Source organism: Centrocercus urophasianus, unplaced genomic scaffold (genome assembly GCF_019232065.1).
Source record: "Centrocercus urophasianus isolate 14NV4802_14NV808 unplaced genomic scaffold, USGS_Curo_1.0 seq_14, whole genome shotgun sequence".
In the NCBI taxonomy this organism is placed as follows: Eukaryota; Metazoa; Chordata; class Aves; order Galliformes; family Phasianidae; genus Centrocercus; species Centrocercus urophasianus.
Window position 1 is genome coordinate 20196274 of NW_024884586.1, and position 21215 is coordinate 20217488.

The 21215-nt window shown below is 39.4% G+C and overlaps 1 protein-coding gene across 4 annotated transcripts in view; it reads right to left on the reverse strand.

Moving 5' to 3' along the window:
* Positions 1-1059: 1059 nt before the first annotated feature.
* SIPA1L1 (signal induced proliferation associated 1 like 1) overlaps positions 1060-21215 on the reverse strand; it is a 191074-nt gene continuing 170918 nt past the window's right edge. For 3 of the 4 annotated variants that reach the window (XM_042813645.1, XM_042813646.1, XM_042813648.1), the window contains 8 exons: positions 19396-19835; positions 13774-14013; positions 12596-12761; positions 9030-9273; positions 6672-6818; positions 4486-4600; positions 3912-3993; positions 1060-3130 (listed from right to left, as the gene is read on the reverse strand). In XM_042813645.1, coding sequence (XP_042669579.1) covers positions 2987-3130; positions 3912-3993; positions 4486-4600; positions 6672-6818; positions 9030-9273; positions 12596-12761; positions 13774-14013; positions 19396-19835 — 1578 coding nt within the window. In that variant the 3' untranslated portion in view covers positions 1060-2986. The remainder of the gene's footprint in view (positions 3131-3911; positions 3994-4485; positions 4601-6671; positions 6819-9029; positions 9274-12595; positions 12762-13773; positions 14014-19395; positions 19836-21215) is intronic. The other variant, XM_042813649.1, reaches the window with a different exon arrangement.

The window sequence follows — 21215 nt, forward strand, 5'->3', positions numbered from 1 at the left end:
TCTGTAGAAAGCACAGTGCAATACAGTGCAACATCACACTAAAGCCTCAGTGCACCACGTTTCATCGCACAGCGCACCTCCCCTACACCCACAGCTGACCACCCCGTATCCTTCCACCATCCTCTCCTCTCAGTCCCACGTCCTGCATGCCCCAGCTCACCTCACAACTGCTCTACACCTTCTGACCCCATACCCACACCTGCTTCACTGCTCTTCTGGCAGAACCCATCACCCAGGGTGCAGAAAAGGAGGGCAGCCGCTGCTCCACGCTGCTCCCACATCCCCCTGCCCAGGCAGCAGCTGCCCCAGGCTGCAGATGTCTGCAAGTCAGGGTGTGCCAGTGCTCAGCCCGACCTACCCTGCAAGGTGAAGCGTGGGAACCACCAGTGTACATTACTTATGGCTATGGGCAGGGCAGCTCTTCCACCTGCAGGAATCCAGCTCTGCTTTTTTTTCCGTTGTTGTGCAGAACACTCATTCACTTGGCTGAGAAATGTCACTTAAAAACACATTCAAGATAATTCCCTGGGTCAAAGAATAAGATCTGGAAAACAAAACAAAGGAAATACCTGGTTTCCCTAGACCTGATGTTCAGTGCTTACAGATTTGGCTCCGGGATGCTGAAAGCTGAGTGATCCCCCAACCAGGTGTGCAGGGCTGGCTTCACCTAAACTGGCTTCCATTTCCATAAATACTAGCATCTCAAGAAGTAATGAATCATTAAAAAAAAAAAATAATAATAAAACAAACAAACAAAAACCCTGTCCACCCTTTATTCGCCTGGTGAAGACCAGGGAGCTGTTACAGGTTACAAAACTCAGCTATACAAAGGCAAATGAATGGGGGAAGAATTTGTGCAGTAACGTGAGCAAAACCAGTAGACAAAGTGTGCGTGTATATAACCAAATAAAGGCCTGTCAGGGGATAAAAAGGAAAAACTAGAGAACAAAACCCTTCCATTCCCAAGCACTCAGTTAAGAGGTACAAGAAGAAAGCAGGAAGAAATGAGTACTCCGGAAAGTTCTGAACAACAAACCCAACAAAATCAGAAGAAAATGGTTTAGAAGAGCCTTTAAAATGAGTTTTATTGTCAGAATTTTACAAGTAGCCTTCAGTGGCATCATACAAGAAGAACTCTGTTGCAAAACTCTAATAAATAGTCTGCCCCAAGTCCCAAAATATTTTTTGAAATAAAATAAAACCCAAACTTAAAAATAAAAGAGAATAAAAGCAAGACTTCAGGATGCTCAGAGATGTTAGCAATATTTCCCATTTACAAATTATATCAGGCATTATATAAATCTCCTTCATACAAGTCATTAAAAAACCCAAGACATTCTAAACCTTTACAAAAGCACTCCAGAAATAGTTCCAAAGAGATCCATTTCCATGACAAAGCATTAGAGAAGAACTCCATGGGGATTAGCATCAGAAATGAAGTTTGAGGTTGGAGTGTAGTGTGCACTTGTGTGGAGCAAAATTAAAGAGTATGAAAAGGGGATTTGAAAAGAGCGTGGAAGTTTCTGTGACAAGCCTATGCCCAATGATTTTATCCTGTCTAACAATGCGGTAAAGGGCAGGGAGGTCTGTTCTTGCAGTTCACTCCAAATTTGCTGCACCTTGTGCAAGGCAAATTTGTGAAGGTAGTGACTGTGTTCTCAGAATGGAACAGAAAAGGTTTCTCAGCACACTGCACAGCTCAATGATTGTGCAAACTGCAGCGCCTACACCTAAAAGGTATTTTCTGGAGAGGTAATATGTTGTGGCAAGTCGGCTCTTCCTTCAAAGAACGTGAAATTAACTTTCCTGACATGAGGCAGTTTGGGAAATCTCACGCTAGACAGCTTCACTGGGAACTGGGGATTTCAGAGTTCCAATCCTATCCCAGCACTTAGGAAAAATGTACTTCTCTAATTTCACCTTTACGTATTCCTCCACTCGCGGCCACAAAGGATTTAAAGACCTCCCGTGTCACTGAACAAAAGCTTAGCGAACATTTCTCAGATCTGCAGTGATTTGAGAAGAGTGGAGAAATGAAACGGGAGGGCTGGTGCACCGAGATGGCTTACGTGGATTTTCATGGAAATGTTTTGGGGTGTGTAGAGGAAATCTTAATCTCTTTACAACTTCAGCCTAAGTCTTCTGCACATACGACAGTAACAGACTCCCCTGGAAGGGCTGGGGACGATCCTTAAGCGGTACAGCAGCAGTGCCTGGTATCTCAGCCTGCCCGACATGGTACCAATCGCAGCATGCCTCGCTTTGCTGTTTGTAAAGTCACTTGCAGCCATCGCTTCCACAGGAAACAAAGGCTGCCAGAAATGCTAATGCAACAGATGTGTGATAATGTGCCTCACCCACGGCTCAGGTCTCTCATCTCTCTCCAGGTGTTGTGATGCTGGTTGTACTGTACCTACACTACAGACACGCTCTCTGTAACGTATGGGAAGGTAGCACTAGCAATCAAGCACAAACTGCTAAGGAGACACCTAAAACATTGCATTACATCCCCTTGTCTGTGGCATACTTCAGAAAACAATGTAAGAAAAGCAGTAAAATAAACATTTCTTTCTAATTTTCTAGATGTCATAATATTTGCCAAAGCTGCAAGGAAAAGCAGATTACCTGAAACAGAGAGAAAGGAGATAATGGAACCAGAGGCAGATGGAGCAGCAAGCCCCACCCTGCCTCCAAATCGCTTTGTACGTAACAGATAAAGAAACAATGTGCAAAAAATAGACATTCACATTTTAGCAGTTAAACTTTTATTTTACCTCTTTAAAATTATTTACTTTGTTTTTCTACAAAAGGCAGACATTGATTGTTGATCTGCAATTGTTCGGAGTGCGCGCAGAGATGCAAAAAAGGGTTACTGGAGGATGGAGGACGGGGAAGTGCTCTGACTATACTTTCACATGTCATGATAAAGGTGGCATTAAAGCTTAAGTCCCAGGATTAATACAGATAGTTTCCCCGTACGCTGCTCTCAGTTCATATCAATTGTGTTGAAAACCCACTCGGTGAATTTCTTCAGCTTCTCAGTCGCATTCTGGGATTCCTCCTGTAACCGCAAGTTGTCTTCCCGCAAATGTTGCACTTCAGCCTGAAGATTGGCTTTGTCCTCTTTTTCCTTGGGCATGAAGAAAAACACAGATCTTAGTGACAATTCCGAAGCATGCTTCCTATCTACATGAAGTGGCAGGAATTTCAGCGAGCACGAGTCTCACACTGTGCAAAGATTTTATGTGCAGTAATAGACAGTCTTATATTTAAGGTGGATTTGTTATGTTTCATTCCTCACTTTTTGCTTGAACTGTCAAGGTTTGTCTATTAGCAAATTCAAATAGCAGAGGGCTGCAGCTGCCTCTCCAAGTGGTGAAATGAAATCAGTCATGCCCTGCTCTGTATGAACAAAATATGGAACTGCAGATGGCTAATTAAATAAAGGATAGGACACATTTCGGCAAATATTTCCCTAGCTAAAAGACTTTTCACCCAACCATGGCAGATCTTTCTTGGATCAAGCAGGTAGTAACATAACACTAAAAGTCTTCACAGTAGAAATTACATGGTTCAGTAACAGTCTCACTCTTCAGCACTGGCAGGATATATTTACACAGCAGTATGTATTTACATGGAGTAACAGTCACCTGAATTAGGAGCGTAGGTACTCAGAATCACTCTCCTAATTTAAGCAGAGGAGTCAGATGCCTACAGTTTAGGCACTGCACCCTCATCTTGCATAATTGGAAGCACAGCCAGAGAAAAGTAGTAAAAAAAAAAAAAAGTCATTTTCTCACAAAAAGACTGTCACAGGCTCAGGCACGGCAAAGCAGAATTACGTGGTAATTAGTATCACCTATCAGAACCAAATATATGCCTTACAGGTTTTCTGCAGCTCAAAAATGTACCTTCCTTAAATCCTCTTGCAGCATCTTCAGCAAACCTTCAAGTTGGTCCACTTTAGAGGCGAGAGTTGGAGGAGATTCTTTACTATTGGAAGTAGGAAACAAGAATAAGTGCTCACAGATTTTACCATCTTCACACAGGGCATCTAGCAGCCTTCTCTGTACCAAGCAGCTCTGTGTAAGTGTACTCCCAGGTATGTCATGAATTCACACAACCAAGAAAAAATACCTAACACAGCACATGGAACACATGCAGCATATTATCGAGGAGAACAAACTCAACCCATGATTAAGTGCTACCATCCCATCCCATCACACAGTTTATCTCAACTTCTGCTCATTACACCCGCTTTGAGTTGCCACAGCTTTGGACAGCTTCAGATACACACCTCAGACAAGAAGGAACCTGCAAAAAGGTTCAGCTGTACTTACAGTTCTTCTGTTTTCACTTCCCAACATCATGAGAACTTATAAAAGAGTTCTACAAAGGCTAGAAACAGCTTCCAGACAAAGGTATTTGTGCTCCTTCCCTCAGTTTGTAACTGAGGATGCGTCTTCATGTGGTATACTTGCTTACCCTGTATAAGGCTTTATCTGTGCAGTAAGCTGGTCCTCAGCCTGATCACCACTGGAGGCAGCGCTCACAGGCCTGTGGTTTTCATCCGTAACAGCAAAGAATGAAGCTCGCTGAACTGAAAAGGCACACACAGAGATCAGCAATGACACCACAGTAATGAAGATTTGTTCAAGCACCGTGCAATAGCTACACTACAAGATCTCAGGGCAATCCAAGAAGTCTGTCTCAAGACTACAGACACGCTCTCTGTAACGTATGGGAAGGTAGCACTAGCAATCAAGCACAAATTGCTAAGGAGACACCTAAAACGCTGCATTACATCCCCTTGTCTGTGGCATACTCCAAAAAACAATGTAAGAAAAGTAAAGCTCACTCTGCATAACTTATATGTGAAAAATAAACAGACCACTGTCATTTTTCAGAAGCAAGTTTTTTTTTCCTTATGCCTTATTATAAAATCTTTTCAGACTGAAATGTGAAATCCCTTTCCTGCCTTATATCCGTATATTTTTTTGTCCTATAACTGCTCCCTCGCTGTGTTTTAACACATCTCTAAATCACTACCATGTGGTGTGACTGCAGTCAGCAACTGCCCTTGCCCCTGGATTTCCTAGCACAAACAGAAATGTGAACGCTTTTTAGCTTAATAAATTAACACCTCTCTCCCTCCCCAGCTGTTGATCTCACACTGGAAACAGAAATTTATTTCTTTTTGTGCGAATTTTTATTGCGTGCTTTTACCAAGGCTAGTATTAACAGGCACTGGTATGATTGAGTGATTCCTGTTCCTTTCTTTTTCCCTTTGACATAAGGGTTGCAGGAATCCAAGTAGATTTTGTTCCAGCTGGTTGCAGGTATCGCTAGTTACACCTCTAAGGGCTTGTACGAAAGACATCAACCATGCAGAAGAGAGTGCACAGGACTGATTAGTGCTTGTCAGCCCCTGGTGGCACCTAGCAGAGACTATGGACTAAGATTATATAGACTACAGACAGCTGCTCCCTCTCCATGTCAAATCTTGAATATGTTTTTATACTGGTGAGATAAGGTTGCCAGCAAACACATTACCCCAGCTCTTCTTGTTCTGAGTGTCAGCCTGTTACCTTCACCACACTGACTCTGTTCACACTTCTAAAGAGAAATGCAAATGAGCCTGGGGTCTACAGAAATGAGGAATTTAGGTTGATGAGGGCAGTGAAATCTAAGGAGAAATTAAGAAAGGAGATCTTTTGAACAGAAACTGACACAGTCCAGTGTATTAAAACTTGAGTTTCACCCCTATGTTGTTGTGAACACGGCAACAGAGTAGAGCACAAACAATGTCTTGAATGCTAACTTATGCATACACTACCTTAATGGTGTGTCTGACTACTAGCAGAGAACAGACAAGAAAACAAGTTATCCCACAGCATTCTCCAGCCATGCAGAGTAATGTTCTAATGATTCAAGATCAGTGAAAACACTCTCATGAAGGTGGGTCAGCATTTGTGCAAAGATTAGCAAAAGGTACTTCTGTTTAATGCACCTAGAAGAACATTCCACCAGATTATAACAACTCCCTTTGGGCAGAAGAGTGTTTCATTTTAAATTCAAACACATCTAGGCAGCTTACAGTTCTCTTAGTTTTACTAAGGGTCAAGGAGGTGGAAAGTACTATAGGATGAAATGACACCTATGTGCAGTCTATGTATTTGGAGTATGTGGAGGCATACAGAAGGGCAAAATCTATATACCAACAAGACACATTTCCCAAATTACCTTGAGAACTGCACTTCAGCTGCACTACAGAAACTTCTTGCTCATGCAGTAAGCAAACAATCATTAATATGCTCATATGCTTTCTTATTCTGCTCTTTGACTCAACCTTACACTTGCAACAAATGTTTTTCTTAGCTGTAATGTCTGGAATTGCTTTACATGACATGAAAAACAGCCAGTTTCACAGATATTTGGCCAAACTGCAGCACAACGAAAGGAAGTGAGCATGAAGAAATGACACTTTATACGTGCAAACAAAGTTCTAGGCTGCTAAGCCTTGAGTCGCTGTTTTAAAAGAGCTAAATGCTCACACCAACAAAGCCAACAAAATTAAGGGTCAAACACCTCCCCCCTTCCAAAAGAAAAACAGTCCTTTATGAAGCACGCAGAAAGATCAGCTTTCTAAGTATTATGTTCTGAAAATTTACCTTCAAAGGCTTTGGCAGCATCTACCAGGTTTGACCAGTCCAGATCAGAGGCAGAATCAGGCAATGGCATAAGACCAGGGTCTGGCATGGGCTGCCGTCTTTGCTCCTGGATATCTGTGAGGGAGCTGTCAGAGGCAGAAAACTCTCCTAGAGTAGAGTAACGTAGAATAAAAGGTAAGCTTCATAAAAAACAAAATAACCAAAAAAACCCAAACCAAAACAGAGTTCCTTTCCTAATACTAAAGTATCTCCTTTTCATTTTGGCAGAAGATATCATTTCTAGATCTAAACAACTCAACAGAACATTTGATCAACCATAGTTAACCAGTCAAAGCATGTTATATTTTCAGAGATTATGCCTCTCACCAGAACATTAAATTCCTTCTGAATCTGCTCAAATCTTTACAGTTTACCACTTAAACAGTCAACTTCCATCTCCTCTCAGTACTGAGGTGGGGGCAGTACTCTTCTACCCAATGATTCCCGCCTTTGCACAAGTTGAAGGAACTTTGGAGGGTGCTGCAGCTCACTGGGGCTTCTCCACTCCCTGGTACCTATCTGCTGCTCTAAAAAGTACAAGATTGTGGTTTTCCTTCTTCATCTTCTATTTACAATATTCTAAGCCAGTGGGAGCAGACTTAGGCAAACCAAAACATCTCAGAACAAGATAACTCTGAAAAATACCCAAGCTCATCCATGAGTTGGTATATGGCCTGCTATAGAGAAACAACAACATATGTACGGGCCAGCTTGAAAAAAGATAAAGAAATAAAGTTCCCGTAATTTTTGTGTAATCTTTTGCCTAAAAAGTGGAATATTTAAATTATTGCCACTAGTGAGAGAAAGAGCAAACCCTGAACACGCAATTAATTACCTGTTATATTTCTATTTGCTGGCCAGTGAATCAATAAGTACAGAATGCCTGGTCAGTTAGCACACCTGCAAGCTCAGAAGCAGCAACAGCCTGCTTCCTCATGCCCTGGGCTTGGTGAAGCATAAAGGAAGTTGCGACAAATGTCTTTGTTATTGAGATCTTTGAATTAAAATAACTCTGAATAACTTGAAGCCAACAAATACCAGAGGCATTAAATACCCAGTACTACTTAATCCTTCCTATGAGCAAAGGCAAGTGGGGAGGGGGAAGGGAAGACAATTCATGTGTCACTCAACCAGCCAGGCTTTTATGCAGGCCTACATCTCACAGAAAATGTCTTATTTTGTTGGCAAAAGTACAAAGATTATGTGCTAGAAGGAGTAATCATTTCACTGTGGACAAGAATATGACAGTGAGAGAAGGTTTTTCAATTTAGAAAATACAGACATCTGAATGAAGAGAGTCCACATGCTGCCTTCCTCTTCTACTCAGATGGCATCATTAATCTTCTGACCCCAAACTCTCAGAAGCTAAGTCTATCAGTCAGTTATGCATGCAACCAAGTCCACAAAGTCATTCTGGCACATATAAAAAGAAGAACTGAAAAGAGTTTGGCTTCCTAACACGCTGTATGGAAACAACAGTACAGACAGTGCTTAGTGCCTACTGTAATGAGTTGAATTTATTGACAGTCTTGCACTGAAATATGAAAATGTGAATAAATCTGAAAAGCCCTTAAAAAAAAAAAAAAAAACCACTGCAGAATCGCTTAGTGCACATTTATTTATAAGATACAACAGGAATCTGTGAATTTCCCATTCTCACCAGCTGAGAAATTCAAATACAGTAACACAGCTTATCCCAAAATCTTGTTGGGACTTTTCAGTAGACTAATGGGGGGAATTGAGTGCTTTCTTGACAACAGTTTAACAAGTCACTCCCTTGAAGAACTGCTAATGTGACCAAAGGTAAGTAAGTCAAATCCTGTAAGATGAACAGCCAAGTGAGAGGAACTGAAAAATAGTTGGCGTAATAAAAGCTGTTTCTAGTATAGTCATACATTCAGAAGTCCACCAGCATTTATATGCTTTCATACCAATATTTCCCTAAAAGCATTTTCTTCCCACAATCCCACTCTAAAGTAACTACCATCTGAAGTTGTCATTGGTAGATAACCAAGCATACATTATTCACCCATTGGTTCAATTCATTCTGATGACAAGAAAATGGTGAAAGTTTACAGCCAGTGAGGCAATTATTGTGCTCCTTCCACAAGATCACTACATGACTAGCTAGTCATGCAAACTCATACCCACTGAAGCGAGGAAAAAAATTCTGTATCTGTTTTGTATTTCCAGGCAGGTGTGACTTGTCTCTTCATTTCAGCAAAATTAAGACAGAAGTACTAATGGCTGTAACAAACCACTTTCCTTGACATAATTACGATGGATTTCTTTGAAAATAGGAAAATCAGAAACACTTACCATGTAGTGATTTCATTCCTAAAGTATACGATGGTCTCCGCAGTGGCAGCGATTTTGGGAGAGAAGGGTATGTGCTGGTGAACAGGACATCATTTGGCATGGCTTGGTCCAAGAGCGAGGCCCGCGAGGCGAAGAAGTGGTCTCTTTGACCACTGTAAATACTCTCATCTGACAAAGTCCTTTGCAAGGCACGCCTTGTGGTAGGAGTGCTGGGAAAGGGAGACTGACAGGACAGAGTGTGTGACTATACATTCATGAAAAAAAAAAAAGAAGAAATAAAAATAAAAAATCAATACAGAAAATTCTGAAATGTACAAAGTGATTTTTTAAGACTTTTTATTTTAATGAGAAAGCAAATGTTAGCATCATTTTGTTTTGATTTTTTTTTTCCCTCAACGTGGAAGGAGAAAATAAAGGAATCTGCTTTGAGGGAGATAATAACTAGATAACAAATTAGGTCTTTTTCAAATCTGTTTTACAATTCTGCTTTTAAGTATTCTTCCAGATTTCACTAAGGAGTAAATCTCAGCCTCCCTCATGAATTCTAGAGCTCTCATGTAGCAAAGATTACGTTTGCAGAAACAAACCAAATGCTGCATAAATGAGCCCTCATTGTACCTGGGGAGGCTGCTTTCCTGCACACAGAGCACCAACAAACACCGACTAATTAAAAGTCTCATCTTATTGAACAACCAGGAACAACACTACCACTTCAGTTCTTTAGAATTACTTGAAAGAAAATTAAATGAGTCACCTCATGAGAGAACTTGAATCTCACCCCCTTCATAATCCCAGCTTCCTCCAAGCTTGGCACACAAGGAAGCAATGCTGCGGTTAGTCTGAAGCTACATGCTCACTGGCCAGTGCTAGTAAGCTGCTTTCAAACAATGCATACCATTCCCACCAGTCCAGACACCGATCTTCAACTCTACCAGCCACAAATGTTCATGAAACCTGTGGCAATATAACCACCTCTGAGACACAACATTTTTTATGGTTTGCTTGAAATTCGGTCCAAAGGCTTTCACGGAGAGATGGCAACCCGAGAAAAAGACCTTGCCACCCTCATCTGCTCTGTAAACATGTTTGAACAAGACAGGAAAGAATTCAATTTCTGGAAAGTGTGATTAAACATTATAAAGCATTACTCATCTGCATAGAAAAACAGTTCTCTCTTCAGAAAAAGGGAAAAAAATGTTAAACAGACGGTACTCTATTCCTGTGATCAAAACCCACACTACAAGTGGGAGAAGAACATGGAGAAAGGACTATTGGTACTGTACCGTGAAAAATGATGTGCCAGATTTTTTTTGCCAAAGCATTCCAAATTTTAATGTTGGAAGTCTGCTGGAGGTTTTGCTTTTCGTGGATCAAGGATCAGAAAAGCTAAGATTACTTTCAAAAACTTGCTATTGTGAAAGACAAGAAAGGAAAGAAGTCACGTCCCATGCCAGCTTTGTTAGGTACACCTCTCCCTTCTGCACTGCCTCCTGTAGGACAGAACTCATGGCCACACCAGTAGGAACCTTGCATATGCAATTAATGCTACAAAAATGACAACTTCTGGCACACAGCTGTCACTGCATTATGCTGGGGATCAAGCTGTTTTTGTTTTTTTTTTGTCTGAAATTGAAAAGCTCAATCAGCAGGTGCACATTACGATCTGTTAAAAACTCCCAGCGTTTGCTCTGAAGATGCAAACGAATAGAAAGAGCTGTTACGTCATATACTTGAGGGTCCTATAGTTAACACAGTGCTAAAGGAATTCAAACTCCACCAGAGAATTAGGAGCTGGAACCAATAATTAATAACAGACCTTAAGATTAAAAGTTTGCACAGGTATAAACAACTGAAGGAGTCAGAAAATAGAGGTAATAGGGTTAGGAGAGAGGAAAAAGAAGGGTGACTTATCTGAGAAGACACAATGCATTAGGAGTAGGTAAGAAGATGAGAAAGCCTGGGTAGGACAGCAAAACAACCCAAAGTCATAGCCCAGAACAAATTCTACTAGTATACAAAGCAGTCAGCAGAAATGAGGTAGGTTTTCAGCCTTTGTGCAGTGAACACATGAGAGGCATTATCATACTTTTCCTTGTTTTTTCTTTTTTGTTTTGTTTTTCCCCTCCAACTGTCAACATTTTCTCAGAGCAACAATTTTTTTCTAAGATGAAATATAAATCCTGCAGTGGGCAGAAATGACAGTTTAAAACACAGAACATTTTATTTATTGGTGTGATAGTCTTGGTAATCTGCTGAAATTTATCAAAAGCACAACCTCAGTTAACATATTTGTTACTGTTATGAAGAAATTAGAATTAAGGTAAGAATGGATTCACTCAACACAAAGCAAAAAAATAATAAAATTTGGAATATTCATACTTTTTATAGTGCCTCTATAGGCCTCTTTTATAGGTCACCTCTTTGAACAGAAGGGAATTTCTTGGAATGACAATAATCAGCTTGCTCAAAAACAACTAACGGGATGAGCCTGTGGCTCACTCAACACGAAGAACTATCACAAATCTAAGAGAAAGTTATTTTACTTTGACTTCATCTAACCTGCCCTGAATGTAACACCTGAAATAGTATGTCTATAGAATCTAGAACTTTTATGTTTTACTAAGCCATTTTGGACTTTTGCTAGCAGAGAAAGAAGGTGCAAGCTCTCTCTTCTGCACAGTTGCTGTGGAAACGATCTAGGCAAGTGAGCTGTGATGCACTGACTCCACATATATGGAAACTGTAGAAATCAAGAGATTCTCTTCAAAATGATGGATTCTTAAAATAAATTCTTAAAAATATACACTTTATGATTATTATACACAAATACCAAACACCTCAGGAAATGTTTGCACAACTATTCTATATAAATATTTAAGTTAGAGGAGCATTCTTGGCCCTTCTTAAGGAACAGGATTAGAGAAGTGGGAAAGCACACATATTGCAAGAAGTTTCAGTACTGTCAACAAGTTGCAGTTTAGTGCTGCAATTAGAGAAGAGCAATTCAAACGCACAAGACAACATCACAAGATTGCTCATCTGCCAACAGTCCTAAATGTTCTTTGCAATTAAGTACACAGTTGAATATTGCAGTGACTGGAAGAATGCAGCTATTCCCTAAATGCTTTCCTCTCGCAAGAACAGTCTGTGACAAATAGATTGCTTTCCGTCGATGACAATTCAGACGTCTCGTGTTTCATTTTCTTATTATGGGTGAGAATGGGAGAGATCCTATTTGAGAAACTCAGAAGCCATTAATCAAAGTACTGAGCAGAGAACACTTCAGTTTCTGCTGCCTTGAAAGCACTCAGCATTTTGTACACAGATATCTTAGAGCTTCACAGCCTTCGTCCATTTCCAAACTGTGACACCTTTTCCTGTATCAGTGATGTGTCCAGGCAGTGATGAATTTCCTCATCAAATTCCCCTGAAGTACAGCTTTACAAATTTGTGTTTTGCGTCAACAGAATTATGACTTGAATCAAAATAGGATGTGTGCATTGCTCTTAAGCTATTCTCAGATTTCACTCAGCTGTGACAACAAATATCCAGACTTGTCAACATACCTTGAAATTCTTTTGGGATTCAGGTGTTGGACTATCAAGATCTATCAGTTTCTTCAAGTCTTCTTCAACAGTGGACTTTGATGCTCGTTTTGGTGATGCTCGCAGATCTCTTGCTGATGCGCGCAGCCGGGGGTGGGCCATTTCGTTGCCATCACTCTGGTGACGTCTTAAATGAAATGGAACAGACACATTCAGGTCTCAAAGCCCTGGGGCAGGAGGCATGGATGAAACAAGAATCATAGCATCCTCAAAAAGAAAGAGCATAGGTAGAGGGCATGAAAGGAGAAAGGAGTTTCCCTAATACAGCAGAGCCTCATCTTAATGAATACCTGTTGAAGCAATCAATTACTGACATACATTGAAGTTATTGTGACACATTTTCTCAACAAGGGACCAAATCTGCTAAAAAAATCCATATTTTGCACAAAACTAAAAAGAATATATTTCTTAAGTCAGTGGCAACATATCAGCAAGTTCCTTTAAACTTTTCTCTTTCCCTTTTTACTGCAACTTTCACAAAATTCCATCTCATTCTGATAATCAGTTACTGGCATCATCTTGGAATTCTGCATTGACTCAGTAGAAGTCAAGAAAGGATAAACAAAGGATAGATTTTGAAGTGGGCTTTCCAAATCACTTGCTTTCAAACTCAAGTTAGACTTAAAGAAACAGTATTTTCACTAGAAAGTTGCTTCTCTGTTTCTGTTCTGAAAGAGTTGGCTGAATATTGTAACACTGCTTTAAGCCAGTTAGACAGCATGCTGGGAGCAACGTGGAGAGCCACAGAGCTAATACACACCGTGCACAGTACTACTACATGAGTGAGAGGCTTAGGAAAGAACTCAGCCTCTACCTTAAGAAGATTTTTAATATTTGCTGAAATAACATTTTGAGTCTCCTTCAAGAAGTCCCAAGGAAAGATAAACTTTAATAGAAGTGAAACCCTTACTGTGCAGCAAAAATAATAATTTTTAAAAGCATCTTACCAGGGAATAAGATTAGCTAACTATCAAATATTTAAGCCCAGTTGCAGAACTCATTAGGAGACTAAGTTCTACTGTAGAATAAGCATTCTATTAGATAGCCTTGCTTTTTTAGACAGAGAAATGTCACAGATTTTAATGCTTCCATACAATTAAACCCAATAACCAAAGAAGAGAATTAAAAATCATTCTTACTTCCTTGTATCCATAAACCCCACTGAGTTTATCGTCCCTTCAGGCTTTTTCCATCCGATCAGATACTTGCTGGTAGCACCCTGGCGAGGGTAGAAAGTCCTAGGACCAGATGAGGAGGAAGAGGAGGAGGAGAAAGAAGGTGCAAGCTGAGGAGAAGTAGCAGAATGAAGCTCTTCTTTAGGTGAGCTTCTGGCACTGGTGAAAACAACCGGACTGGCAGAGTGTCGTGAGCTCATGGTACTGGGAGAGAAACATAAAGACAAAATTTGCCTCTAATGTGCATATATGCATTTGCAAAGAAAAATTCGGAGCACATGATGTTGCACTTATCAATAGTAAGTAAAGAAGCAAAACCGATTCAGCCTCCTTAAGGCTCTACTACCAACGTTTTATTGAAAGTGCCTCATACAGTCACAAAAAGTTTTGTTACCTCTAAGGAAACAACATATCAAGCTGCCCCACTCCCTCCTTTACAAATAAGGAACCTAAGGTTCGTTGTGATTAGCAGCTTTAAAGTAACACATGACATTGTAACTGAATTTGAAACAAGAACCCAAGTCCAACTCCTTGCTAGAATTCCTGGCTGTGGAACAAAACATATTGCTAAGGAAGTTAAGCAACAGGGAATGTCCCCCTTTGAGACTCCACAACAACAAGCCTAGGAGATACCCATATATCTTTCAAAAGAGAGGTTCCTGGATTTTGCCTAAAAAGCAGTTACTGTTAAAAAAAAAAAAAAAAAAAAAAAAAAAAAAAAGAGAGAGACTTAGTAAAATTACTCAGTTGGTACATGCCACAATTTGTCTAGGTGACTAATTGCAACTTATCACTGGAAGAAGGTGATAGTGGGGGGTTTTAAATAGGAGCTATTCTTCAGATAGGATGGTATTAAAATCTTACGCAATTTGCACAATATCAGGAGCACTAGTGCTTAAAACAATATTTACTTTAACAACCTTAAAAGGTCAGGCATTTCTAGTGATAAAGCAAAGCTTTGTATACATCCACAGTACTGAAATAGCATTAAATATGTATAAACCAGTTTTTCACCAGTTCTCCTCACAACTTAGTCACATTTTTGTCCATGTATCCAACATTGCAAAGAGGAATTTTAAACAGACGGCCCTGTGGTAAAGAATAGTTTCTGACTGAGAAACAAAACGTTAGCTGGGAGGCTGAATAAAGTCACTGAATAATTTCCCATTCTTAGCTTAATAGAAGATTCTTCAGTGCTGTTTTTGTGTCACGATAAAATAATCCATTCTTATGTCTGTCTGCTAATGAAAAAGAGAAAATATTTAAGTTACATTAATATTGCTACCTGGAAAAATAATCTCACTTGCATTCAACCTTACAGAAATAGGTTAGATAACCTATGCCAATTGTCTGGCTCCTGTTGTAGCCAATGGAGAGGGAAATACCCTTGCAGGTAATCCTCCTCACCTTCAACCAGTTGTCTCAGCTAGGGAAAATTATGCTTTCCAGTTTTTCCTCTCTACTGACAACAGATGGCATCTGAAGTCACCTTCAACTATATCTTTCTCCTTCAGATGGAAGAAGTGAGGACCCAACAGCTAAGGAATGTGGATTTAGCAAGCACTGATGGCAGGCCTCCCACCTCAAACAGTACTGCCTGCTGTTGCCCACACTCTCACCTAGTGTACATGACGATGGCAATGCATATTGGAGGGGAGATGCATCTCCTTGCATGTACACAAATCAGATGATAATAATACAGATTTTATTTTCATTTTTTCTCCCTCATCTGTAACTTTGGAAGACCTTCACAAAAGATGGCAGACTAGGAAAGCAAAGGAAGAGATATTTCTGTCCATCAATCCCATACATTTGGTTGCTGCACACCATGGCCTTTATTTACAACACAAGTAAACAATTTATAGCAAGAATAACAGGGAAAAATAGGAGCTAGAGGAAGAGGCAGTAAATTTCTCTTCATTCCTCCTTCTGTTTTCAATACTGAAAAGAGAACTCCTACATATGCTGAGCAAAACAGCCCATCTGTGAGGCATCACCACTGCAAAATTAAAACAGCAAGATTTGTGGAAGATGTACATCTTTGAAGAAAAAAGGTTGTTTGTTTGGTTTTTTTTTGTTGGTTTTTTTTTTTTTTTTCCTTTTGGTTTGGATTTTTAATTTTAATGCTTGTCCCCTTCTAAAGGCATCCAAGAATTGGCGAAGTTGCCTCAGCATAGAAAAAAAAAAAGTTAACACTTAAATACTTTAATCTTACTGGGTCAATCTCAAGGAAGTGTTATTTGTGAGAAAAAAATATTGATAAAAAGTATTAATAAGTTGGTAGTGCTGATCTTAACATTTCTATGTAGAGAACACAAAAAATGATATTCAATATGTTTCACATGAAATGCATAGAGATATAATATAAATATATAAGTGTATATATATATATGAAATGTGCACATATTTAATAATCGTATTATATATCATCCTGCATACAAATACTGTATATTATAGCACTATTGGTTAAATATTATAATGCATGTCATGCACAACACATGACAACAGCAGTCTGGTGGATGAGCAAGAAAATTAGCATATAGTTTTTAATATACTTTTCTTTAAAGTGAGTAGAATATTCTGAGCTGTGGTTTTACAACATAATATTTTGGGATGATACACAGCTTCAGGAACTATATGCAGAACTGTGAAAATGCCTGCAGTTTTCTTCATACAAACAAAGGCAAGTCAACAGCATACTGACAGAGATACACTTGTTAACTGGGAGCATTTTTGGAGAGCAAAAGGCTTTGGATAAACCCTAGGATAAATTGGAGCTGAAGCTTTATGGTATGGATACTGTAACAGACAGCTGGACCAGCTTGCTTAGGTCTGGAAGGAAGTCAGCCTCAGTCCCAGGACAGAGAGACAAGAGCCTTTTGACACTGGTGGTCTCTCACCTCCCAGCTGAAGTACAGGGACAAGAAGGATTAGATCAGGGAATATTGCAGAGACCGCATGACAATCTGCAACAATTTCAGTTGAGTCTTTCATAAAAGTAAAATACTATTTAATCATTTTGGACTAAATATATTAAAAATATTATAATCAAAATATATTGGATTAGAAATATCCATAATTTTAGTTTTGCTAAAAGGGACGTAAGAAACCACCCATTTTAGGTGGAAATGAAAGTTTGATTTATTTATTTTTTCCTAGGGAATTAATGCCATCAGCACATATGGCTTCATTTAATGACATTCAGCTGTAATGATTCTGTATAATTACTGGCCTACATAATGCAGTTCTCCTGGGATGCTATGAGAAATACGCACAATCATCAGGAAGGAGTTTGAGCATGGGGGTGGAGAAGTAAGAACCTAGCCAAAAGCTCTGCTGTAAAAGTTAATCACTATAATTTACATTCTGCCGCCAGTTCTCAGGTACAAATTCTTTTACATACCACCAAATGATCATAACACTAATTGTTGCTCCTGTCTTCTATAGACACAAACACTCTAATTTGTGGCTATTTTCTTTTCTTTTGTCACTGAGTTCTTTTCAGGGCCAAAATTCCTTCTCTTGTCAGAAACCCAACTCTAAAGATGTCACAGGTGTTCAGGTATGAACGAGGCAAAAAGTAAAGTGTGAGAAGCAGCAAAGGATAATTCAGAAGCTGACAGAGAGACAACAATTAAAGCTTCTCATTTTTCACCAAAAGCAGCCTTCTCAGGATCATCCTTCATTCTCCTTCTCCTTGAAGCAGGCAGCAGTGGCTACACTTGGAAGTGCCAGGTTAGCAAGCCCCTGCCTGCTCTTTGCCATGCCCTTGCTGCCCACCTACCCAGGTCAGCCAGCTGACAGTTGGACCCAGGGTCTCCTCAGATCAGCACTGCTGTTTAGTGTGTAACCATCAACTGAGGACACCATGAGAAACGAAACAGACTGTGCCTTTGTTTTATTGTAAGGCATCAAACATATTTTCTCATCTTCACGTCAGTCTGTCCTTGTCTCCACCAGAATAAACAGTATGGATGCAGTGCTTGCAGCATAGGTATCATGTCCCACATACTCTACAAATTGCTACAACCTCTCTTCTTTGTGAAGAGCTGATCTTTAAATGAACAAGAAATTTCATTTTATTTAGCTTGAAAAAAAACATGTAGAAGACTACTTCAGTGTCACTGCACAAACACCAATTAGATTAGACTAAGTCAACCAGAGAAAACATCATGTTTTTAGAAGACAAAGGTAAGAGCTGGAAGAGTGAAGACATGCATGTTGCTGCTGCTAGTTACATTCAGACAAGTACTGTGGGACACTTGATAAATTCTAATGAACATCAAAAAGAAATACATATAAACATGCATGTCTTAAAATAAAACTTATAACACTGTAGATAACCACCACAGGATTTTTCTTCCAAGAAAGGGGAAAGTGGTAAGATTGCCTAAATTCTGTGTAAATTGCCTTCCATAGTATTTTCTATAGATTTGCTCAAATCCTTCATGCACACGTAGCTGTCGGAAACACCTGTCTCAAAGACTTGGATAGAATAACATGAGCTTTACTGCCAAAAACAGTCAACCAAAAAGAGACAGAAAACCAGAGTGGGACCACCACTAATAGATAATTACTAAGAATCACCATGACGAAGTACATGGAGACAGTTCATTACACTGCAATCTCAATAACAAACTCCATTTGCAGCTATTATACGAGGAACTGTTAAAGTGTCTGATAAACACCTATCCTTGCCTAAATGTACCTTTGCTCAAAATGAACAGCAAATAATGCTTCAAGATTTCATCCTTAAGAATAAAAATGCAATAGTCAGTCTCTGTAAAAGCAACAGATATTTATGATCATACACTTTCCTAAAATAGCCATTTCTTTCTTTTCATACAACATCAAGTATTTTTGAAAATGTACCCTGAATATTTCTTGGAAATGGGTTAGAAAAATGGTCTAAAATATTGTCTGTCTCTAGCAACTCGAATGAACTCATAAAGAGGGTATCTTCCATCTAAGATGTTTGGGTGCTTTATATCCATACTTGGTGTATCCAATTTTAAAAATTGCAAAACTAATGGAAAGAGGGGATATGACAGTAACGTGTCACACCCGCAGCTTGCTTCAGAATGAGATTAAAATCTACATGCTAGCACTCTCAAGCAACTTGCTCTCAGTACTGATCATAATGACTATAAGCAGAATCCTAAACAAAAAGATTTAAAAAAAAAAAAAGCAGAAGACATCTGAAACACAGACTTGCAAGACTGAAAAAAAAGAAATTCAGAATAAATTGTGCATTACTAAAAGGTACTGATCTAATTTGTATGCCAACTGCAGGTCTCGCAAAATATTTCTTACAAACACATCAGGCACTCATCTGTCTTGTTTAATAGCAGTAGTATGGAATATGTTGTCAAAGAAATTAGTGTTAGATATAGCAGCAGACACAAAGACTAAAAATGGTCTTAATTTATAAACGTTCTGCACAGTAAGATCTCTCAAAACACTGGTCAACAGACTGGTCAAATAGAAGCTTCAACTTAAACAACTGCTGCTCACTTTTATCAGGCTAGAGAATGAGAACATGAAAATGAATGTGGAAGTGTCAATCACATAAGCAGTGAAAATTACCTTGTATGTGAGACAGCATCACTAAGACTATAAGCACTGTTCTCCCTTGTTAGAGGACTGGAGGCTGGTTGACTCTTGCTGTGAATATCCAGACTCAGTGAAGACTCAGCTTTTCGGTCAATGTGGCTCTCTTTTTCTAATGTCCTGTCTGCAATGGAGACCACTTCACTGGAGCTGTGCCACAGTGGTGTCACTTTTTCCTTTGTTAGCCCTGTTCGGGGAGATGTTGCTGCTCCCAGAGAAGCCGTGCTGCCATGGCTAGGTCCATAGGAAGTGGTATCTATGCCACTATCAGCCGAAGTCCCCTGAAGATAGTTGTAGCTGTTCAGCTCTGACTCAGTGCGCTCTCCACTGTCATACCACTTCTCATCACTGTGAGCACTGGAGGCATTGCTGGAGAGAGTATTGCTGCTGGAATGGCTGGAGTAGTGGCTGTCAGACTACAGAAGAAACAACAGTAAAAAAAAATCCCAAATATGTAGGTTTACTTCATAATTATGGCAATGGAAGAAGAGTAGTAAAGGGTTAAAGTTCCCACCGTACAGTAGAAATTTCTCTACCTTCAGGCACTGGATAGATACAATCAGGAGACTCTAGAGCTCTGGAAACTCATTCTAACCCAGTGACTATTGCTCTGTTCTCAGAGCACATAAGATGCTTTCACAGGGATGTGGAAGCCATGTTTCAGCCATGCAGGGAAAACCGGAGTAGTTCACAATTTTGTCATAAAATATTTCACATTGGTTTTTTTTCAAGTATAATTCTACTCAGGCCCAACCAATGAAACTGACAGAGCTGTGTACACTTTGACTTGTTTTGTAACTACTGTAATTAAAGATATTCTAATTTTTACAGTCTAATGTTTTAGAACATGATAGATAATCCACATTATTTCAACAATACAATTGCGTAACAAAAAATTAAGACAGGGAAAAACAACCATTGCTCTTCCAATCCTTTTGCAGTAGGTAGGTTTACTTCCTCCTCAGCAGGACCATCCTTTGCAAAGGACCACTGAAATGCCATTTAACTATTTGTAAGTTGTTTTCCAAAAGGCAGAACTGCAAGAAAAGCAGCTTTGGTTCAATGCTTTGAAATTGCCCCATCTGGACATGGCAGTGTCTGGCTGGGTTGTGGGTTCTGCCCTTGGTTACAGCCAACTGTTATGAAAAAAGTGAATTCCAATGATGTCCACAGTTCCATAGTGGGCATCAGTGGAATATCCCATTACAGAAGCAATTTCTTGCTATACTCATCTCTACTTAATAGCTCACCTTTCAAGTATTTATATTCCTCTCTATTTCTCAGTTTTATTTCCCATTCAAAGAACACATCTAAGTTCTGATCATTTAAACAACCAGACTGAAAAACTTGTTTTTCCATTATGAAATGGACTTATTTGGTGACGAGATGGCCCCAAAATAACAGAAGAGACAGAAAGGACATTTAGAACCACCCTTTCTATTTTGCCTACTTGCAGAATTTTATCAAAGAGAAATGGGCATATAAAACATCAAAGATTAGATACTGTTTCTACTCTCACTGGAAAAGAGGGAAGAAAGAAAATGGATTGATAACCAGAGGAGGAAATCTCAGTATCCACATTGCTTATTATATTACATCAAGAACTGGCAGAAAAACAGGAAGAATATTAAGTTGATCTAGTTATCTCCAGTTAATGTTACTGCTCTTCATTCGTAACTGTATCACTCCCTTCATCCATCTGTCTACATAATAAAGATTTACAATAACAAAGACTAAACGAGAAGAATGCAAGCATCAGTAAATCCAGTGTTATATTTTGCACACAAGCTAATGAG